Source organism: Lactuca sativa, chromosome 3 (assembly GCF_002870075.4).
Source record: "Lactuca sativa cultivar Salinas chromosome 3, Lsat_Salinas_v11, whole genome shotgun sequence".
Lineage (NCBI taxonomy): Eukaryota > Viridiplantae > Streptophyta > Magnoliopsida > Asterales > Asteraceae > Lactuca > Lactuca sativa.
The window spans coordinates 34,983,139-34,999,868 of record NC_056625.2 but is presented as its reverse complement, the minus strand read 5'-3'; the positions used below and the strand labels follow the sequence as shown (position 1 = coordinate 34,999,868).

Below are 16,730 nucleotides of genomic sequence, written 5' to 3'. Positions count from 1 at the left end.
TCACGTATATCTGACTTTTCCCAACTTTTCACCAGCTAAAAATTAGAAATTACCAATATACCCCTTATCTACCCTAATTAACGTAATTCACATTCATTCATAGTTCACAAATTCTTGTTCTCTCCGCTCACGCACAATCCCTCTCGCATCTCGACCTGCAACAAACACCGGCGACACCGGCGACCTGCAACACCGGCGACACCGCGCGATCTGCAACCCCGCGATCAGGTTTGTTTCTTTTCAATTTGATTTCCAATCTCAGATGTGATTTCCGATCTCAGATGTGATTTCCGATCTCAGATGTTGCAATCACTTCCATTTCCGATTTCCATTTGATTTCTGATCTATGATGTTACATTTGATTTCCGATTTCTGATGTTACATTTGATTTCCAATTTCCATTTGATTTTCAATTTCTGAAATTGATACTATAAACAATGCTCTGATACCAATCTGTCACACCCCAAAACCAAGAACGGCGGAAACGTTCTGGGGCGGAGGACGTCATGTACAGTATCACAACACAGTAAATGTAAATAAGCAAACAACATCATCCATTGCATTAAATAAATAATTTTAATACAAGCGTGTTCTGTACAGTTTTAGACACCAAAAATATAATGTGAATCAAAATAATATGATGAGTCTTGAATGCGCTCCAAAAATATAATGTGAATCAAAATAAAAGTTTGAATCTCTCAGAAAAACCTATATTTTCTATTAAAGTAGCCTTCTACCAAGGCTTAACTGTTTTGTATGCTCGTTTGTTGTAAAAGTGTGTAATTTCCCAAGTGTAACTATCATTTAACAAATTGTAGTTTGTACATTAATGTTTAAGTGAGGTTATCACTAAAAATATGTAATGGGTAAATCATTGTAGTACTGTAGTTTTGTATTATAGGAACTACTGTTGTACTAACTACCTTAAACCGGATTTATATTAAGGTATAATGTGATAATTGCACCATACTATCGACTGGTAACAACGACATACGGATGGTCGTAATAACGGAACGACGTTTGGCACCCGCAGACCTGCAGGTCCGGCTTTAGCTAGCAGTAAGGTGTAGGATAGTCAATCCAGTATAGATCTATACGCAAACTCACGCTCTCCCTCCAAGAGAATTCTGGCTACAACTCGGGCCATGACATTTAAGGCATGCTCCGATACAATGGATCACAATTGTTAATGTATTCTCGTATATGTACTGTAATGTTTCTAGTTCTGGTATAGTTGTATATGTTCTCCTCCTAGTATAGTTGTATATGTTCTCTTCCTAGTATAGTTGTATATGTTCTCATCCTAGTATAGTTGTATATGTTCTAGTTGTAATGTAATGTATAGACTCATGAATGAACTGACTCATTGATCTAGAAGTTGTAGTAGTATGATCCTGCGTTACCCCGATGGTAACTTACTAATGATGTGTCTAGTACGTATGAATATGGAAGTACTTTTATGTATATAGATGTATATTTGATATATAATTAATATTGAAACGACCTTCGGATGGTTACCCGAAATCCCACCAGACCACATCCAAATCGAGAAAAAGGAAATAGGGCGATGGCCTTCCTAAGCCCTTTAAACATTATTTATATATCTATACATATATGGGCATGCAATTTATAAGAAGTAAAACAAAGTTTAAATAATATCATTTGATAAGTAAAAGAGTTTGTAAAACATTTTGAAGTAAAACAGTTTGATAAACAGTTTGAACAGTGATAAAATCATTGGTTTCCTAGTTATTAATCACATGTGATTAATGCAATCACATGTGATTGAAGCAATAACTATAAGTATTTAACTTGTATTCCCCCCATAAAGTATTTAAAACATTTAAAATCATTTCAAAGGTTGATTAAAGCGGTATGAACTCACTTGTGGTGAGCTGTTTGGATTGTAGTATCGGATACCGTGCTAGGTGGCAAACGGAGACTTGTTCACACGCACGAGCCTAGTTATCATATAATGAGCATATATATAACTAATTAGCCAAATAATAACTTAATGAAATAAGTTGGGACACTTAGGAACATGTAAACACTTTGTATAAGTGTTATAGGTCCTAAGGGTTGCATCTAAGTCGATATGGGACAAGGCAAAAGGGGTTTGAAGCTTCCAAGAACCTTGAATAAGTGTTTACCACCCAACAAACCCCACCCTTGGAGTTTACGGTCGTAAACCCTTGAGTTTACGGCCATGAACTCCACTCTTGGTGGTTTTGGGTGTTTTAAAGTGTCAAATGATTTCTAGAATAAGCCTAGCATTTGTGGTTTAATCCTTTAGGTATTGTAGGGCCTTAGAATGCTCCTTTGAGGAGTTTACGGCCTAAAGTCCATATCCCCTAGAGTTTACGGCCGTAAACTCCTATGGGGTGGGTGTTTTAATTCATTTAAGCCTCTTGCACACAAAGGATAATTTCTAGACTTTTGATTTAGGCTAAAGGGGACTTTAGGCACACTTTGGTGCCTTTACTTGGAGTTTACGGCCCAAGAGCATATCCTTGGCCGTAAACTCCCTTTTAGGGATGATTTTGATGTGTTTTACTCCCCATTCAAGCTACAAGTAATAGAGGGTTAAAGTCTAAAGCCTTAAGGGGTGTTTAGGGCACTTTAAGCCATTGAAAAATGGTGTTTACGGTCCAAGAAACTCTTGGGCCGTAAACTCCAAAAGCTAAGTATTCTTGATTGTGTTCTAGCCTTAAAAGATCATACATAATGTCCTTAACTAGTTACCTAACAAGGAAATGGGACTAGGTAGCTTTTAGGCCTTGTTTTGGAGTTTACTCCCCAAGAACGTTCTTGGGCGGTAAACTCCCGGATCTTACATATTTGGCATGTAAACAATGTTATTAAGCGTATAAAAAGCATTAAATCACATCTAGGAAAGTAGACTCACGGTTTGGGATGAAAACCCGAAGATCCGTGAGAGAGAAATTGGTTTTTCTCTAGTTGGAAATGTGAATAATGAATAATTTAGTTCAGAATTCTATTTATAGTCCTGAAATATTTTGGCAAAAATATTTTTATTCTGGAATTGGATTCTAACATTATGAAGTTTTGAAAGGCTCAAGTTTCACAAACCCATGAGCATCCACTCTCCTGATATCTCCTTAAACGTAAACCCTAATGTACACAAACTTATTCGGAAAAGTCTGAAAATCACTGAAACTGGACTGGCTTCTATTGAATAGATATTGTTCGTACAAAATGGAAATTTCGGGTTGTCACAGAAGCTGATGAATTTTTTTTTTCATGGATTATATTTGTGTTAACAGATGACTGTTTTGTGAAATTGATATGTTGTGATAATCTATTTTTTCTGTTTTGATTAGAATTTTGATAAACTAATGAAATCATTTAGAAAGGTTAATGAAATTGGTTTGTTGCTTAAATGTTAATACTATATGTATTCACAGATAATGGATGAAAACAACACTACAATTGTTGATTGTGAAACATCTTTAAAAATGAAAAAACCAAAATTTGGGTGGGATAATCGTAGCTTCATGGTGTTTGTTGATTCGTGCTTGATTGAAAAAAAAAGGTTGTAAACCCACTTCCTCCTTTGATAAAATTGGGTGGGAAAATATACAAAAACGCATTAAGGAGAAAACAGGTTATAGCCTTGAAAAAAAACAACTAACAAACAAATGGGAGAACATGAAAAAAGAGTGGAAGCTTTATGACCACTTAATGAGGCTTGAAATCGGACTCGGTGGGACGAGAAGCCTAGTAGATGCGTCCCCCGAGTGGTGGGAGGAGAAAATAAAGGTATGATTACTATTTTTTTTAATTATTTTAAGTTATGATTGCATATAGATTGAACATATTTGATTTACAATATCTTTTTGTCTTGTAGGAGAATAAAGATTATGCCAAATTTAGGAACACAGATTTGAGCATATTTGATGAGAAATATGCTATTTTGTTTCGGGTTCTGTTGCCGTTGGAGATCAGACTATGACTCCATTACAATTTCAAAACAATAGCAATCCAAACGAAGAAAATATGGAGGGCAAAGGAGATAGTGATGAAATCAATTTAGATGATGATGAGCCTCTTTTTACTAGTCTCCATGAAAGTAGTTCAAGTAAAAAGAAGAGGTCTAAGTCTGTTTCCAACAACCGTCCAACCAAGAGTAAAAATTCAATTTATGAAGAAAAAGTTGATGCTTTATTGGATGCCATATCATCAAAAAGCACACAAACTTATCCACAAAATAATCTGTCCCCAACAATAGCAGAATGCATGGCCATTGTCATCAAGTTCCCCGATTTTCGTGAAGGGTCCAACAAATTTTCACAAGCCTTGTTTGTCTTCACCAAAAAGCAAAACCGTGAAGCTTTTATGTTTCCAACGACCGACGAAGCCAAGATGGAGTTTCTTAAGTTACTTATGAAATAATGATTTAGCCATATGTGTTATGCTTTGACATTTATGTGTTATCCTTTGACAATATGTGATATGCTTTGACATTATGTGTTGTCCTTTGACATTATGTATTTGACTTTTTATATTATGTGTTATTGTTTGACTTTATGTTATGTGTTAATGGTTGACATCAATTTATTTGTATTATGTAGGATGAATAGTGATGATCCTAATTCATCGAATCATAATGAAGAATGTGTAATGGAAGAGGATAGAGAATTTGAAATGTTATGTCGATTAGCTTTGAAAGGGATAATACTCGCTCGTAACTTACGTACACCATGTCACACTTCAGATTGCACAGGGCACATGTTTATTACATAAGTACTAAATGGCCATCCTAGACGTTGTTATGAGATGTTTAGAATCAACGTACCGGTTTTTAGACAGTTATGCTTAGATCTTGCTACAAATTACGGGTTACAACAAACCAGAAAAGTATCTATAGAGGAGTCTGTAGGAATATTCTTGATGACTTTGGCGCATGGGTGTAGTAATAGATTTGTGCAAGAATTTTTTATCATTCAGGGGAAACGATTCACAAGCATTTCCATACAGTTTTGGAAGCCGTGCTAAAACTGAGTGCCGACATCATCAAGCCAGACGCAAACTATAATGATGATGTTCCCAAATATATATTAAATAACCCTCGGTATTATCCAATGTTCAAGGTATTATCCAATGTTTATTTTCTTGGTAGTCAAACTTTAACAAATAATTTATTTATGATATATTTTTGAATTTGAAGGATTGCATTGGTGCTATAGATGGGACACACGTTAGGGCATCGGTTCCACAAAAAGATGAAGTGAAGTACATTGGTCGAAAGGGATATGCAACACAAAATATAATGGTTGTTTGTGATTTTAACATGTGCTTTACATTTGTTTGGGCCGGTTGGGAGGGGACTGCACACGATACAAGAATTTTCAATGAAGCCTTACAGAGACCAGATCTTAATTTTCCCTATCCAACGGGTGGTTAGTATTTTTTTTTTTTTTTGGAATACAAGTTTTATGTTTTTACTACTTGTTTGAAACGAATAATAAATGTTTGTTTTATTTACAGATAAATATTACGTTGTTGATGCTGGATATCCAAATACGAGAGGGTATCTTGCTCCATACAAAGGCACAAATATTCGTTATCATTTACCAGATTTTCGACGTGGATACACGGCTGCTATTCGTGAACCTCGTGGACCGAAAGAGAAATTTAACTATCTCCATTCATCATTGCGAAATATCATTGAACGAACTTTTGGAGTGTGGAAAGCTAGGTGGGCGTTATTAAGAGACATGCATGTTAATTACAAGTACAAGAACCAAGTGAAAATTGTGATAGCATCGATGGCGATCCATAACTACATTAGAAAGGTTGGTAGGTTTGATGAAGCGTTTAATAGGGCACAACAAGAATCCTACAATCCCGTACGAGGTGATACCGGTAGTGATGTTTATGAAGAAGGTCCAAGTACACGTCGCACGAGCAATGATGATTTATATATGGCAGCGAGACGGGATATTATTGCACAAGATATAATCACATTACGTAGATGAATGTAATATTATCTATGATATTTTTTTATGAATTATTTACAATTTGTATAAACGTAATTTTAATATTGTCATGATCTAATCCAAAAAATTAGAAATATTTTAATTTGTATGAACGTAAATTATATTTTACATTTGTATGAACGTAATTCTAATATTGTCATGGTCTAATACAAAAAGTCCTCTTATGAATTATTTACAATTTGTATGAACGTACTAATTTTAATATTTTCATGGTATAATCTAAAAAATTAGAAATATTTTAAAAGAAATTTATATTTTATATTTTCTAATAAAATGTTTATAAAATTATAATATGTGTTTAAAAAAAAATTTAAGTATAAAATAATATATCTAAAGTAGTAAATCAATGTAAATATATAAACATGCCATTTTTTTGTCATTTTACATATAAAAGTTAAACCAAACACTTTAACTTTTGACTTTTCCCTTCAAAAGCTAATCCAAACACATTTTAAAAAATAACTTTTTCAAAAAGTCATTTTACAAAAAAGACTTTTGTCCCACAAAAATTAAGCCAAACACCATCTAAAGTTATACAAAGGAGAGGCTTGTAGGGCGACAATAAAAATTTGTAAGTTCATGGGAATGGGGCAGAACAGATTTTCTTTGGGGCAAAACTTTAGGTATAACGTTTGATATGCAAAAACTAATAGTCAAAGTTGAAATGTTTAATATGCAAAAACTAATAGTCAAAGTTGAAATGTAATTAAATACCAAGATGGAATAAGAAAAAACGAATTAATGCTTTATACATGGCAATCTTTGTAAAGAATAAAATAGATAATTAAATTTCAAATGAAAAATCCCGTTCTTTTACTATATTTAAATAAACCAACGCATTAAAAAAAAAATAAGCGATTCCTTCTCATGATTTACTCTTCATTCATCCTATAAGAGTGTTTTCTTCGTGGAATGAAGTGACACCTTGCATCTTATTTTACCAAACAAATTCTTTAAAATAATAAAATAAGGTTTCTTTTTCATATCTTAATTCATTAAAACTATAAAATGTTTTTTTTTATCTTTAATAATCAATATAAATTTGTTCATATGTCTATTCAAAAGACTACCATTGACAATTTCATGAAACAAACACACACACAATTTGCCAAATGCAACATTCCTAGACAACACCATTCTTTGGTTTCATCACCTTAAAAAGACCACATCAAAACAGCCGGCCATATGTACATATCTTTATCAGCATCTTGACCTCCTCTATTTAACACAACCAATAACGGAATCATAGTTCAACTTACACGTATCCACATCCCCCAACCAACAAAACTAACATGAACGGTGGTGGCCGGAGGAAAATGAGTGCACCGTTACCTAACTCCTCAAAAGATAGAGATGAAGACCTTGTTTTATTCCGGGAGATGCATAAACGCGATAAAGATCGAGTTGTTAGCCTTCTTCAACCCGTATCCGATGAATTTGAACCCAATGGTTAGTTATATTATCTATTTTTTCAAAGCAATTAGTACAATTAATATTGATATCATTTTAACGTGTAGGAAACTATCCAATCTATGGAATGGCATCCGTGAAGAAACCAGGATTTGGATTCCTTGGAGAAACCGAGAAAAACGACTACGACTGGTAACTCTTTTTTTTATCAACTGTTGCGTATGTAACAACTTCAAATTTTATATAAAAAGAGTAATTGTTGTGCTTTTTAATAAAGGTTGAAGACACCACCCGCAACACCTCTCTTTCCATCTCTCGAGATGGATACAAAAAACGGGCATGAACTAGTCGTTCAACGTGAATTGCCCATAATCCAACCACTTTCACGGGTATGTTCAGTTTTCATTTTATATTTTTAATCCCCCTTAATATTTTTTATTTGGACACATGATATTTTCTAAAATTTTTAAATCTTCTCTTTTCCACTTGTCATTTTATTGTATTTTTTATTTTATTAAATTAAAATTTCACATTTAATATGTAAGGTAATATATATGTAAGGTATTTATTAGAAATAGTTTATTTATATATGTAATGTATTCAATACATTAAAGCCTCATTAATTTTGGAATTCAAAATTTTTCTTATTTTTCTTATGTAATGTATTCAGTATATGTAATGTATAAGGTATTTATTCAGTACATTAAAGTCTCATTAATTTTAATAATTCAAAAAAATTCTCATTTTTTTTTATATATTCAAACTTATCAAATTGTTAAAATTTTATATATTTTTTTAAATAAATTCATATAATATGTGGGTCTCACACCTAGTTTGTATAATAATTATCTAAAACATAGGTAAACACGTAGTTTGGATAAAATTGATTTGGTTCTTATCTAGTAAGGTAAAATGTTGTATTGCTATATAATGCATCAATTCCACCTTTACATTTCAAAAACAACTTTCCTAATATTCATAATTAGTAAGAGTTGTGAGGATAAAAGAAAAAAAAAAGGTAAACAGGAAGGTTAACTTGAGTTATCCTATCTAATAATCTTACCTAATAAATTAAAATAATTTTGACACTTATCATTTTTTCCTTAATTTTGACACATGTTATTTTCTAGAATTTTTAAAGTTGTTATTTTCTACTTGTCATTTTTTGAGGATTTTAATTTTTTCTTAAAATAAAATTCCAAAAAATTCTAATAGGTTATATATATGTAAGGTTATCATTCTATTAATTTTCATAAATGATCCAAATGTTTTGATTTTTTTCATAAATGTTCTAAAAGATTATATTTCTTTTTTATAAAAAAATATTATTTTATAAAATATTTAATGTTTATATATTCATATTAAAATTTTACTTTTAATAATCAGGCTTAGACCTAGTTCCCTTATAAAAAAAAAAAAAAAGAAGAAACAAATATACATAGTAGTAATCCACCACACATTAAGTGCTTTTATTCATCAAACCCTTTAAGTAAAAAGGTAAAAAAGAAACTGAAATTAAGAACTCGGCCTAACACTAAAATAACCACAGTTTGCAGTTAAACCAGAAGAGAAGGAAACAAAGCAAACAGGCAATGGAGAAGGAAGGGTGAAAATTACAAACCCTAAACCAAGGATTCCAGCGAGATCGGTAACTCCTAGCGGTAGGTCAACCGGTTTGTTCACTGATCAGAAAAAGAACATAAAAACAGCTCCGATCCCGGTAATCACCGGTGTAAACAAGATTACTGATGTCACTAACAAGTCTAATACCACTTCATCCATATCAAATCAGTTGAAAAGCATAACAAATTCGTCACCAAGAACCTCACAGAAAACTCGAGGGGTTTCGCCTCTTGTAACATCGAGGATTCCGGCACGGATTTCTGGTTTTTCAGACGAGACACCGGCTAATTTAAGGACAGATCGGTCTACTTCTGCTTCAAGAGGACGACCTGTTAACACTCCCGTGGCTGCTCCTCAGAAGCCGGAGGTTTTGAATATGAGAGGAAGAAGACAGTCGTGTTCGCCGAGTGTTATGAGAGGTCGGAAAGTGGCGCCTACTAATGAAGAAAGTGTGAACACCATGGCTGTTCAAAAGGGTAACAATAGAATGTTTCAAACGGGAAATGGGGGACAGTTTCTTGGAAGTAGGATGGTGGACAAGATTATGAATGCGAGAAAGTCAAGTGTTGAAGAGAAGGAAACGAGGATGAAACTTAATGGTTCGATTAATGAAGGATCTGGTTATGGAAGGATAATGGCGAAGAGTTCATTAGATATGGTATTAGATATGTTTTGCTTTTGCTCTTAATTAATTTATATATACTTTAATTGGAGTTTGACTTAAAAGGCTTAACACTTTGACTTTTTATGACTTGCAGGAGACTAAGCGGGATTCAGTTCACTCCCGTCAAGTTGGACTATCATCGGGAAGAAAATCTATTTCCACGACCTATGCTCCTACTTCAAGGTCAAATGGGGGAAATTATAAAATGTGATCCATGCATGTAAAACAGTAAAATTCAGAGTGTTTGTATTCTACGGTTGACTAATGATATATAAGCTGATTTTAGTGATTTATTTTGATAACAGATTGGAGCAATAGATGCATGAAAACATACGATGACTTGTACTAAATTTGTTACGAGTTTGCAGTGGCATTCAAATTCTCACCATGGAGTCTTATTATCATGTCATAAATACTCAAATCCTCTAGCTAGGCAGATTAGCTTGCTTCCAAATTATTAAAACCACCTTCATGTACGTGTGCATCTTCTTTAGATTATAATACCGATCTGTACATGCAGCTTAGGGTTTTTCAACGTTCAATCGAGCTTTCTTCAAACTCCATGCACTCAGCTCAGAAATCACCACACTTTCAGTTCCGTAGTTGAAGACGAAAAGTCGAGCTACTTCTCCAATGGCTAATGTCGGGTAAACCCTAGCTGTGATGCAAGTCTTTCCTCCTCCTCCAAAGCTCTCAACGATCGAGTGATCTATCTGTATAGAAATCCAAGATCAAATTAACAATTAAACTACATTACACCTTCCATAGAAAAACATATATAACAAAAACAAAACAAGTAGATTTACAAACCAAGGTTCTGAGTGAAATTTCATCTTGTTGAGGATCTACGTCCAGAAATGCTCCATATGTCGTTTTGTCAATCCCGTCCTTCGTGGAAGACCTGGGATTTGTAGGTTTGGAATGTAATTCGTTAGTAATTGAATAACATAGAGAATTAGAGATACTTCAATCGTGGATTACCTACCGGCTTTGATCACTGCACATTACCACGACATATCGTCCGTTTTTTTGAAAAACCCTAAAAAAGACTGCAGTTTGTTCGGCCAAGTCGTTGGAAGCCAAAGCCAACAGCCCAAAGGGTCCAAATTTGCCTTTCTTTGATGCATCGTTTTCGCTGCAGATAACCTGTGGATCATCAACCCAACTCGCGTCCATTTCTTCAGCGTCTTCTAAATTAGCCAGTTTGAACGAAATCTTCACATCAGCCTTTCAAATAATTAACCAATTGTTAGCCCAAATTAAAGAATTCTAAATGGAATTTAAGCAAAGTTACTTAGACTTATATGGCTTACCTGAGAAGCAGTGATACCCTGAATTTCATGTAACGAACCACCTTCAAGCTTCTTATTTTGAAAACTAACTTCGTTTTCATGTAACATCTCGATTTCCTCGATAGGCCATTGTAGGAGCTGCTTCTGGTTTTTGTCGAGCCAAATACTCCTCGGAAACGCCTGTATTTAATTTATAAGTGAATTCATTATTACATGTGTACGTATAATAAGAAGATGAAATAATTGAAATTAATCTTCTATCGATCGATATATTACTTGAACTCCGGACCATCCTTTAGCGATAACATCAGCTTCAGAATCAGTCTCGTTCACCCAAGCAGTCATGATCCTTCGGTTTTTCACAGGATCGAAAAACGATTTGGAAGCGTAGTAAATCCCGTAATCAAGCCTCAAAGTAGTAGTCGTTAATTCGTCTTCAGGAACATAGTGTTCTTTCTCTGGACTGTAGTCCCCGATCAAGTAGCAGTCTTTTCCATGATCTTGTATTCCCAATTTCAACACATGCTTTACCCGGTTGCTAGGGTTGATGACAGATGCATCCACACCATTTGTGCTATCAACCCACACAGGAAAGAAATCAGGACATTCCCACATTCCGGTCCCAGAAACTTTATGTAATGGCGAATCGGATTTAGTCCAATTAACAAAGTCGTCTGATTGGTAAAGAAACGCGATTCCGGTCTTATCCCTCTGACTTCCGACAAGTAATCTCCATTTCCCGTCTTCTGCAAGCCAGACGGTGGTCGGGTCTCTGAAATCATCCGGTTGAATCTCTTCCGGCAGGCTGATGATTGGATTAGCGGTGTGCTTGACCCATTCTCTGAGATAGGGATCTGATAAGTCCTTTGGGAAGGCCAAGTTCTGGACTTGGCGGTTTTCAGTGTCAATTCCGGTGTATAACATAATAGGTTTTCCCCCTGGGATGACGGAAGCAGAACCAGACAAGCAACCATTGATGTCGAAAGGTTCGGATGGAGCAAAGGCCGGGTCTAGATGGATCCAGTTGATTAAGTCGTGTGATACGGAATGTGCCCAATGCATTCGTAAATTGAAGAGTGGGCCAAAAGGGTTATATTGATAGAACATGTGGTATACTCCATTGTAGCACATTGGCCCTGGATAAATATACATATGGATATACAGTTAGAATTTAGAAATATACGCAATCTAAGTTAGCTGCTTACAAATTTGGTGATTGACCAATGAATTTTGTTAGAGTTCATTACTTAATTAACTTTTTGAATAGGAATATACTATTTTGAAAAGATATTTACCATTTCATTGTGGTTTAAGGTTAGAAGGTATGTGGGAATTAAAAGACTTTTTATATGTCTTTTACAAAAAGAGCACATATTAATATTTTTAGGACTAAGGTCTTCTAGAAAACGAATAATTTTCGGTAAAGATATTTGGTTCATTTGTAGTCAAAAGAGCTCAAGAAGAGCTTTTAACCAAAAATACTACCACTTGTTACATTATTTTTTTATAGTATATATCTTGATGAAAAAAATGATCTTGAGTTGAAGAAAAAATCAAACAAATCAATAAATATAAAAATGAAAGTTTATGTTGGGTTGGAAATCCTTATCGGTAAGTAAAAAAGACTAAGCAGAAAGAACGAGAATTGGAAGACGATAAGAGAACACAAGGTGATGATGAGATCTACAATGTTATAATTAATCACTGTCAAGTAAATGTTTTTTTAACTACCAGAGTACCAGTCAATTGGTAAATATTTTTTTTAATGTTTTACAGAATACGTACTAGTTTCTTTACTTTAAGTAGAAAAAAGTTCAAAGTTGGCCTTATATGTAATTTGACTATTTTTATACTCATGAATCATGATATGGCCCGAATCGGTTTTTTAAGTACAGGTAACTTGAATTATTTTCTTAAAGAAAGTACATAATCTTTTACACGACAAAACAAGTGATTTTGGACGGGAACGTAGAGAAAGTCGATATATTTTATGGGAATCAAGATTTGATGCTATTTTATATCCACAACTTTATTTCAATAAATATAGAAAGACATGGGAAGCAAAGAAAGAAAGTAATCTATAAGCTTTTTTAATTAAGAACAAGTACATTGAACATTTGATTTACAACGTCATAACAAGTATAAAAAATCAATCAAAATTAGGAAACAAAAAGTCAAAAAGTAGGTGTTGATAATACTTACCATTAGGATCTGTGCCATGCAATCAGAATCAGTCATATGCCATGTTCGTCATAACAGATCAACAAAACCATTAATGCGATATTAGAACATGTACAAGAGGAAAGTCAAAGCTGAAGAAAAAGAAGATTAAGAGAAGTCAAAATTATATATAAAGAAAATCTCACCGTTCATCCAGTTTTGCGGAGGCTGGAAGTGAAACGCCGTCCTATAGGGCTGCTCAGCAAGAAGAGATTCCGACATGATTAACACTGCTGGGATAGGATAGGATACCAGAAATATTAGGAAGAAGAATGAAGCAGATTGGGGGATTATATGATTACCTCTTTGGGTCTTCCATGATAATATAAACAATTTTCTTATCCTTCTGTTTTTTTGTTTGATTAGTTTACAATAATAAATAATTTATGTTTTAGTATCACTAAAACTTAACTCACCAAAACCTATTTCTTAAAAATGTTGATGTACTATATAATAAAAACTCATGGAGGGTGGATTCGTTGATTTTGAAAACCCTGTGCCAAGAGTGAAAATAAACCCCTAAAATTTTCGGTTAGCAATAGGTGGAGTTAAGATTGCGGAACAAGCTAGAATCACGGCTATGGACCTGAAACAAAGAGCAAAACTGAAATGGGAGGTAGATGGCGATGAAAATACACGTTTCTTTCATGGTTACGTTAATAATAGGAACCGAAAAAATCACATTCACAGGATTATGACCGGCGGAGGATGGACCACGGATCCGAATATAATAAAGCAGGAAGCAGTCATATTCTTTGAAGAGAAATATAAAGAAATTTGGCCAAACAGACCCTTGTTTCGTAGTGTTGGATTCCGCAAGCTATCTGAAGCTGATGCTAGCTTCTTGGAATGAGAGTTTTCGTTGGGAGAAATAAAAAAACGTAGTTTGGCTGTGTGGTGGTGATAAGTCCCCGGGGCCAGATGGATTCACTTTCAAATTCTTCAAAAAATAGTGGGATTTACTTAAAAATGATATTGTAGGACTGGTTAAATTCTTTGAAGCTGGAAACAAGCTTACTAATGGATGCAATTCTTCGTTCATCTCTCTAGCCGCCAAAACCAAATATCCAATTCACTTTAGTGACTTCAGACCTATAAGTTTGATCGGATCACTTTTCAAAATCATTGCAAAACTTTTAGCCCTTAGACTAAAAAAGGTTATTGGTAGTGTTATCAATGAGGTTCAATCTGCCTATGTGGAAGGAATAAATATTCTGGAGGGTCCTTTGGTGGTTAATGAACTCTGCTCCTAGGCAAAAGAGAAATAGAGAAAGTTGTTACTGTTTAAGGTAGATTTTAACAAATCATTTGATTATGTGAATTGGGTCTTTCTGGATTCAATTATGGAACAAATGTGCTTCGGTAACAAATGGTGAAACTAGATTCACAATTGTTTGGATTCGGGAAGAGCATCAATAATTATCAATGGAAGCCCAACGGGAGAATTATCCATGACTAAAGGGGTGAGGCAAGGAGACCCACTATCCCCACTCCTCTTCAACATTGCGCTGGAATGACTTCATATGGTGATGGAAACGGCGGTAGACAAAAACTCTAACATTTGTTTGTCACATCTATTTTATGCAGATGACGCATTATTCATTGGAGAATGGTCAAGGCGTAACTTCGCAAATCTGACAAGAATTTTGAGATGTTTCTATGTTTCTTCTGGACTGAAAGTGAACTTTAGTAAGTCTAAAGTGTTTGGTGTTGGAGCGCCCCCTAGTGAGGTTTCAAATTAGTCCGCTCCCCTGGGGTGTGAACCATCATCTATTCCGTTTAGCTATCTTGGTATCCCGGTTGGAGAAAACATGAACTTGAAGAGAGCCTGGAGGCCGATAATTGAAAAAATTCCATTCCAAACTCTCGACCTGGAAAGCAAATACCCTTAGCTTCGGGGGTAGACTAATTTTAGCAAAGGCAGTGCTCAATAATCTCTTAACTTATTTTATGTATATCTTTGCTGCTCCCAAAGGTGTCATTGATACATTAGAAAAAATCAGAAGGAGGTTCATATGTAGCACTAAAACTCAAAAGAAAAGTATCAATTGGGTTGCATGGGATACTCTTACAGCACCAAAAAAGGTAGGTGGCGTAGGACTTGGTTCCATAAGAAGCCTCAACCTGTCTTTGTTAGCCAAATGGATGTGGAGGTTGAAAGCGGACAACTTTGTCATGTGGGCGTAAATCATTCGGCGTATTCACGGCTTAGACAGAAAACATTGGTCTAGCTTTGCTAATAAAGCTATAACTGGTGTTTGGAAGAACATAGTCAGAACCCGGTCCGCCCTAAAGACTTTTAGTATTGATTCTAACAAAATTGTTAACTGGGACTCAATTGAAAGTCGTTAGGCGTCTGACTTTGTGATTGACTACCAATTCTCTGTAAGCTTGTTACGTGAACAGATTGAATTGGCTAGTCATGTAGTATGTGATGGACCTTTTGAGTGGAGTAAGGAGGTATCATTTAGGATTTGTTGCTTCATATGGAGAGCGAGGTTGGGTAGGATCCCATCATCGGTTGAGTTAAGTCGTAGGGCGGGGGGGGTTACAATTACTTCGATCACATTTGGTTCATGTTATCTTGAGGAGGAGTCAAGTGACCACATCTTGCTATCATGTCCATTGGCGAAAACTGTGATAGATTCGATTCTATCTTGGTGTGAAATCCAAGATGGAGATTTTCAATCGGTGAAGGATGTGTTACTTTACATATCGAGATGGTCACGTTGCAAAAAGAAAAGAAGTTTGTTGAATGTGGTTTTTTTTCGGGGTTTTGTGGTGTATCTGGATTGATAGGAACAATCGAGTTTTCAAAAACATTACCTTTGTTCCGGCTAATACCGTGGCAAGAATCAAGTCGATAACGTTCATTTGGTGCAAGCATAGAGGTTCGTTAAGAACATAGATCGGAGAGTTTGAAACTTAAATCCTTTTCTCTGCTTGTAATTTTTGTTATTTTTCTTTTTATTTGTACTTTTTCCCCCGCATCGTCTTGATGTTGGTGTTCTAATATATTTGTCGTTTAAAAAAAACATATTAGCAATGGATTAACATCAAATTAATGACAGATTAGCAATTAGTCACCATTACAGATAGATTAACGACATATTCAATTTTCGGACCCATCATGACACGAGTCATGTGCGACACCTGGTACATGCTCATGGTCCGACTTGCAAAATCTAATACTACCCAAAATATCTTGTTTTATAATATGATAAAAATATAGTAAGTAAAAAAAATCATGATCACAATGGTTTTTATTTCAAACAAATAGCTTATCACCCAAAAGTTCCTTCAAATAAAATTTGGAAGTTGTTATATGTTAATATGTTATGTGTTGTTTTACATCTAACCGGGAATCTCAAGTCTAATAACAAATCGGTTGGCTTACGTACTTAAAAAGTTTAAAACATTATTTTCTTGACTACGAGAGATCTGTATGGGCTTTAAAGATCTTATTGATTTGTCGTGACCTCAACAGTTGGTACGAATAAT

General features: G+C 34.6%; 2 protein-coding genes across 2 annotated transcripts; one reads left to right on the top strand and one right to left on the bottom strand.

The window, feature by feature from the left end:
- The first annotated feature begins 7,312 nt into the window (after positions 1 to 7,312).
- Positions 7,313 to 9,950, top strand: LOC111917156 (uncharacterized). Its single transcript, XM_042900563.2, has 5 exons — positions 7,313 to 7,469; positions 7,538 to 7,622; positions 7,708 to 7,819; positions 8,980 to 9,711; positions 9,812 to 9,950. Exons 1-5 carry the CDS (start codon positions 7,313 to 7,315, stop codon positions 9,926 to 9,928), a joined length of 1,203 nt encoding a protein of 400 aa, XP_042756497.1. The 3' UTR covers positions 9,929 to 9,950.
- Positions 9,951 to 10,036: 86 nt separating this feature from the next.
- LOC111917226 (beta-fructofuranosidase, insoluble isoenzyme CWINV3) lies at positions 10,037 to 13,510 on the bottom strand. Its single transcript, XM_023912896.3, has 7 exons — positions 13,376 to 13,510; positions 13,212 to 13,220; positions 11,286 to 12,145; positions 11,031 to 11,189; positions 10,703 to 10,944; positions 10,528 to 10,618; positions 10,037 to 10,430 (listed from the first exon to the last, which is right to left on the bottom strand). Exons 1-7 carry the CDS (start codon positions 13,449 to 13,451, stop codon positions 10,239 to 10,241), a joined length of 1,629 nt encoding a protein of 542 aa, XP_023768664.1. The 5' UTR covers positions 13,452 to 13,510; the 3' UTR covers positions 10,037 to 10,238.
- Positions 13,511 to 16,730: the final 3,220 nt, after the last annotated feature.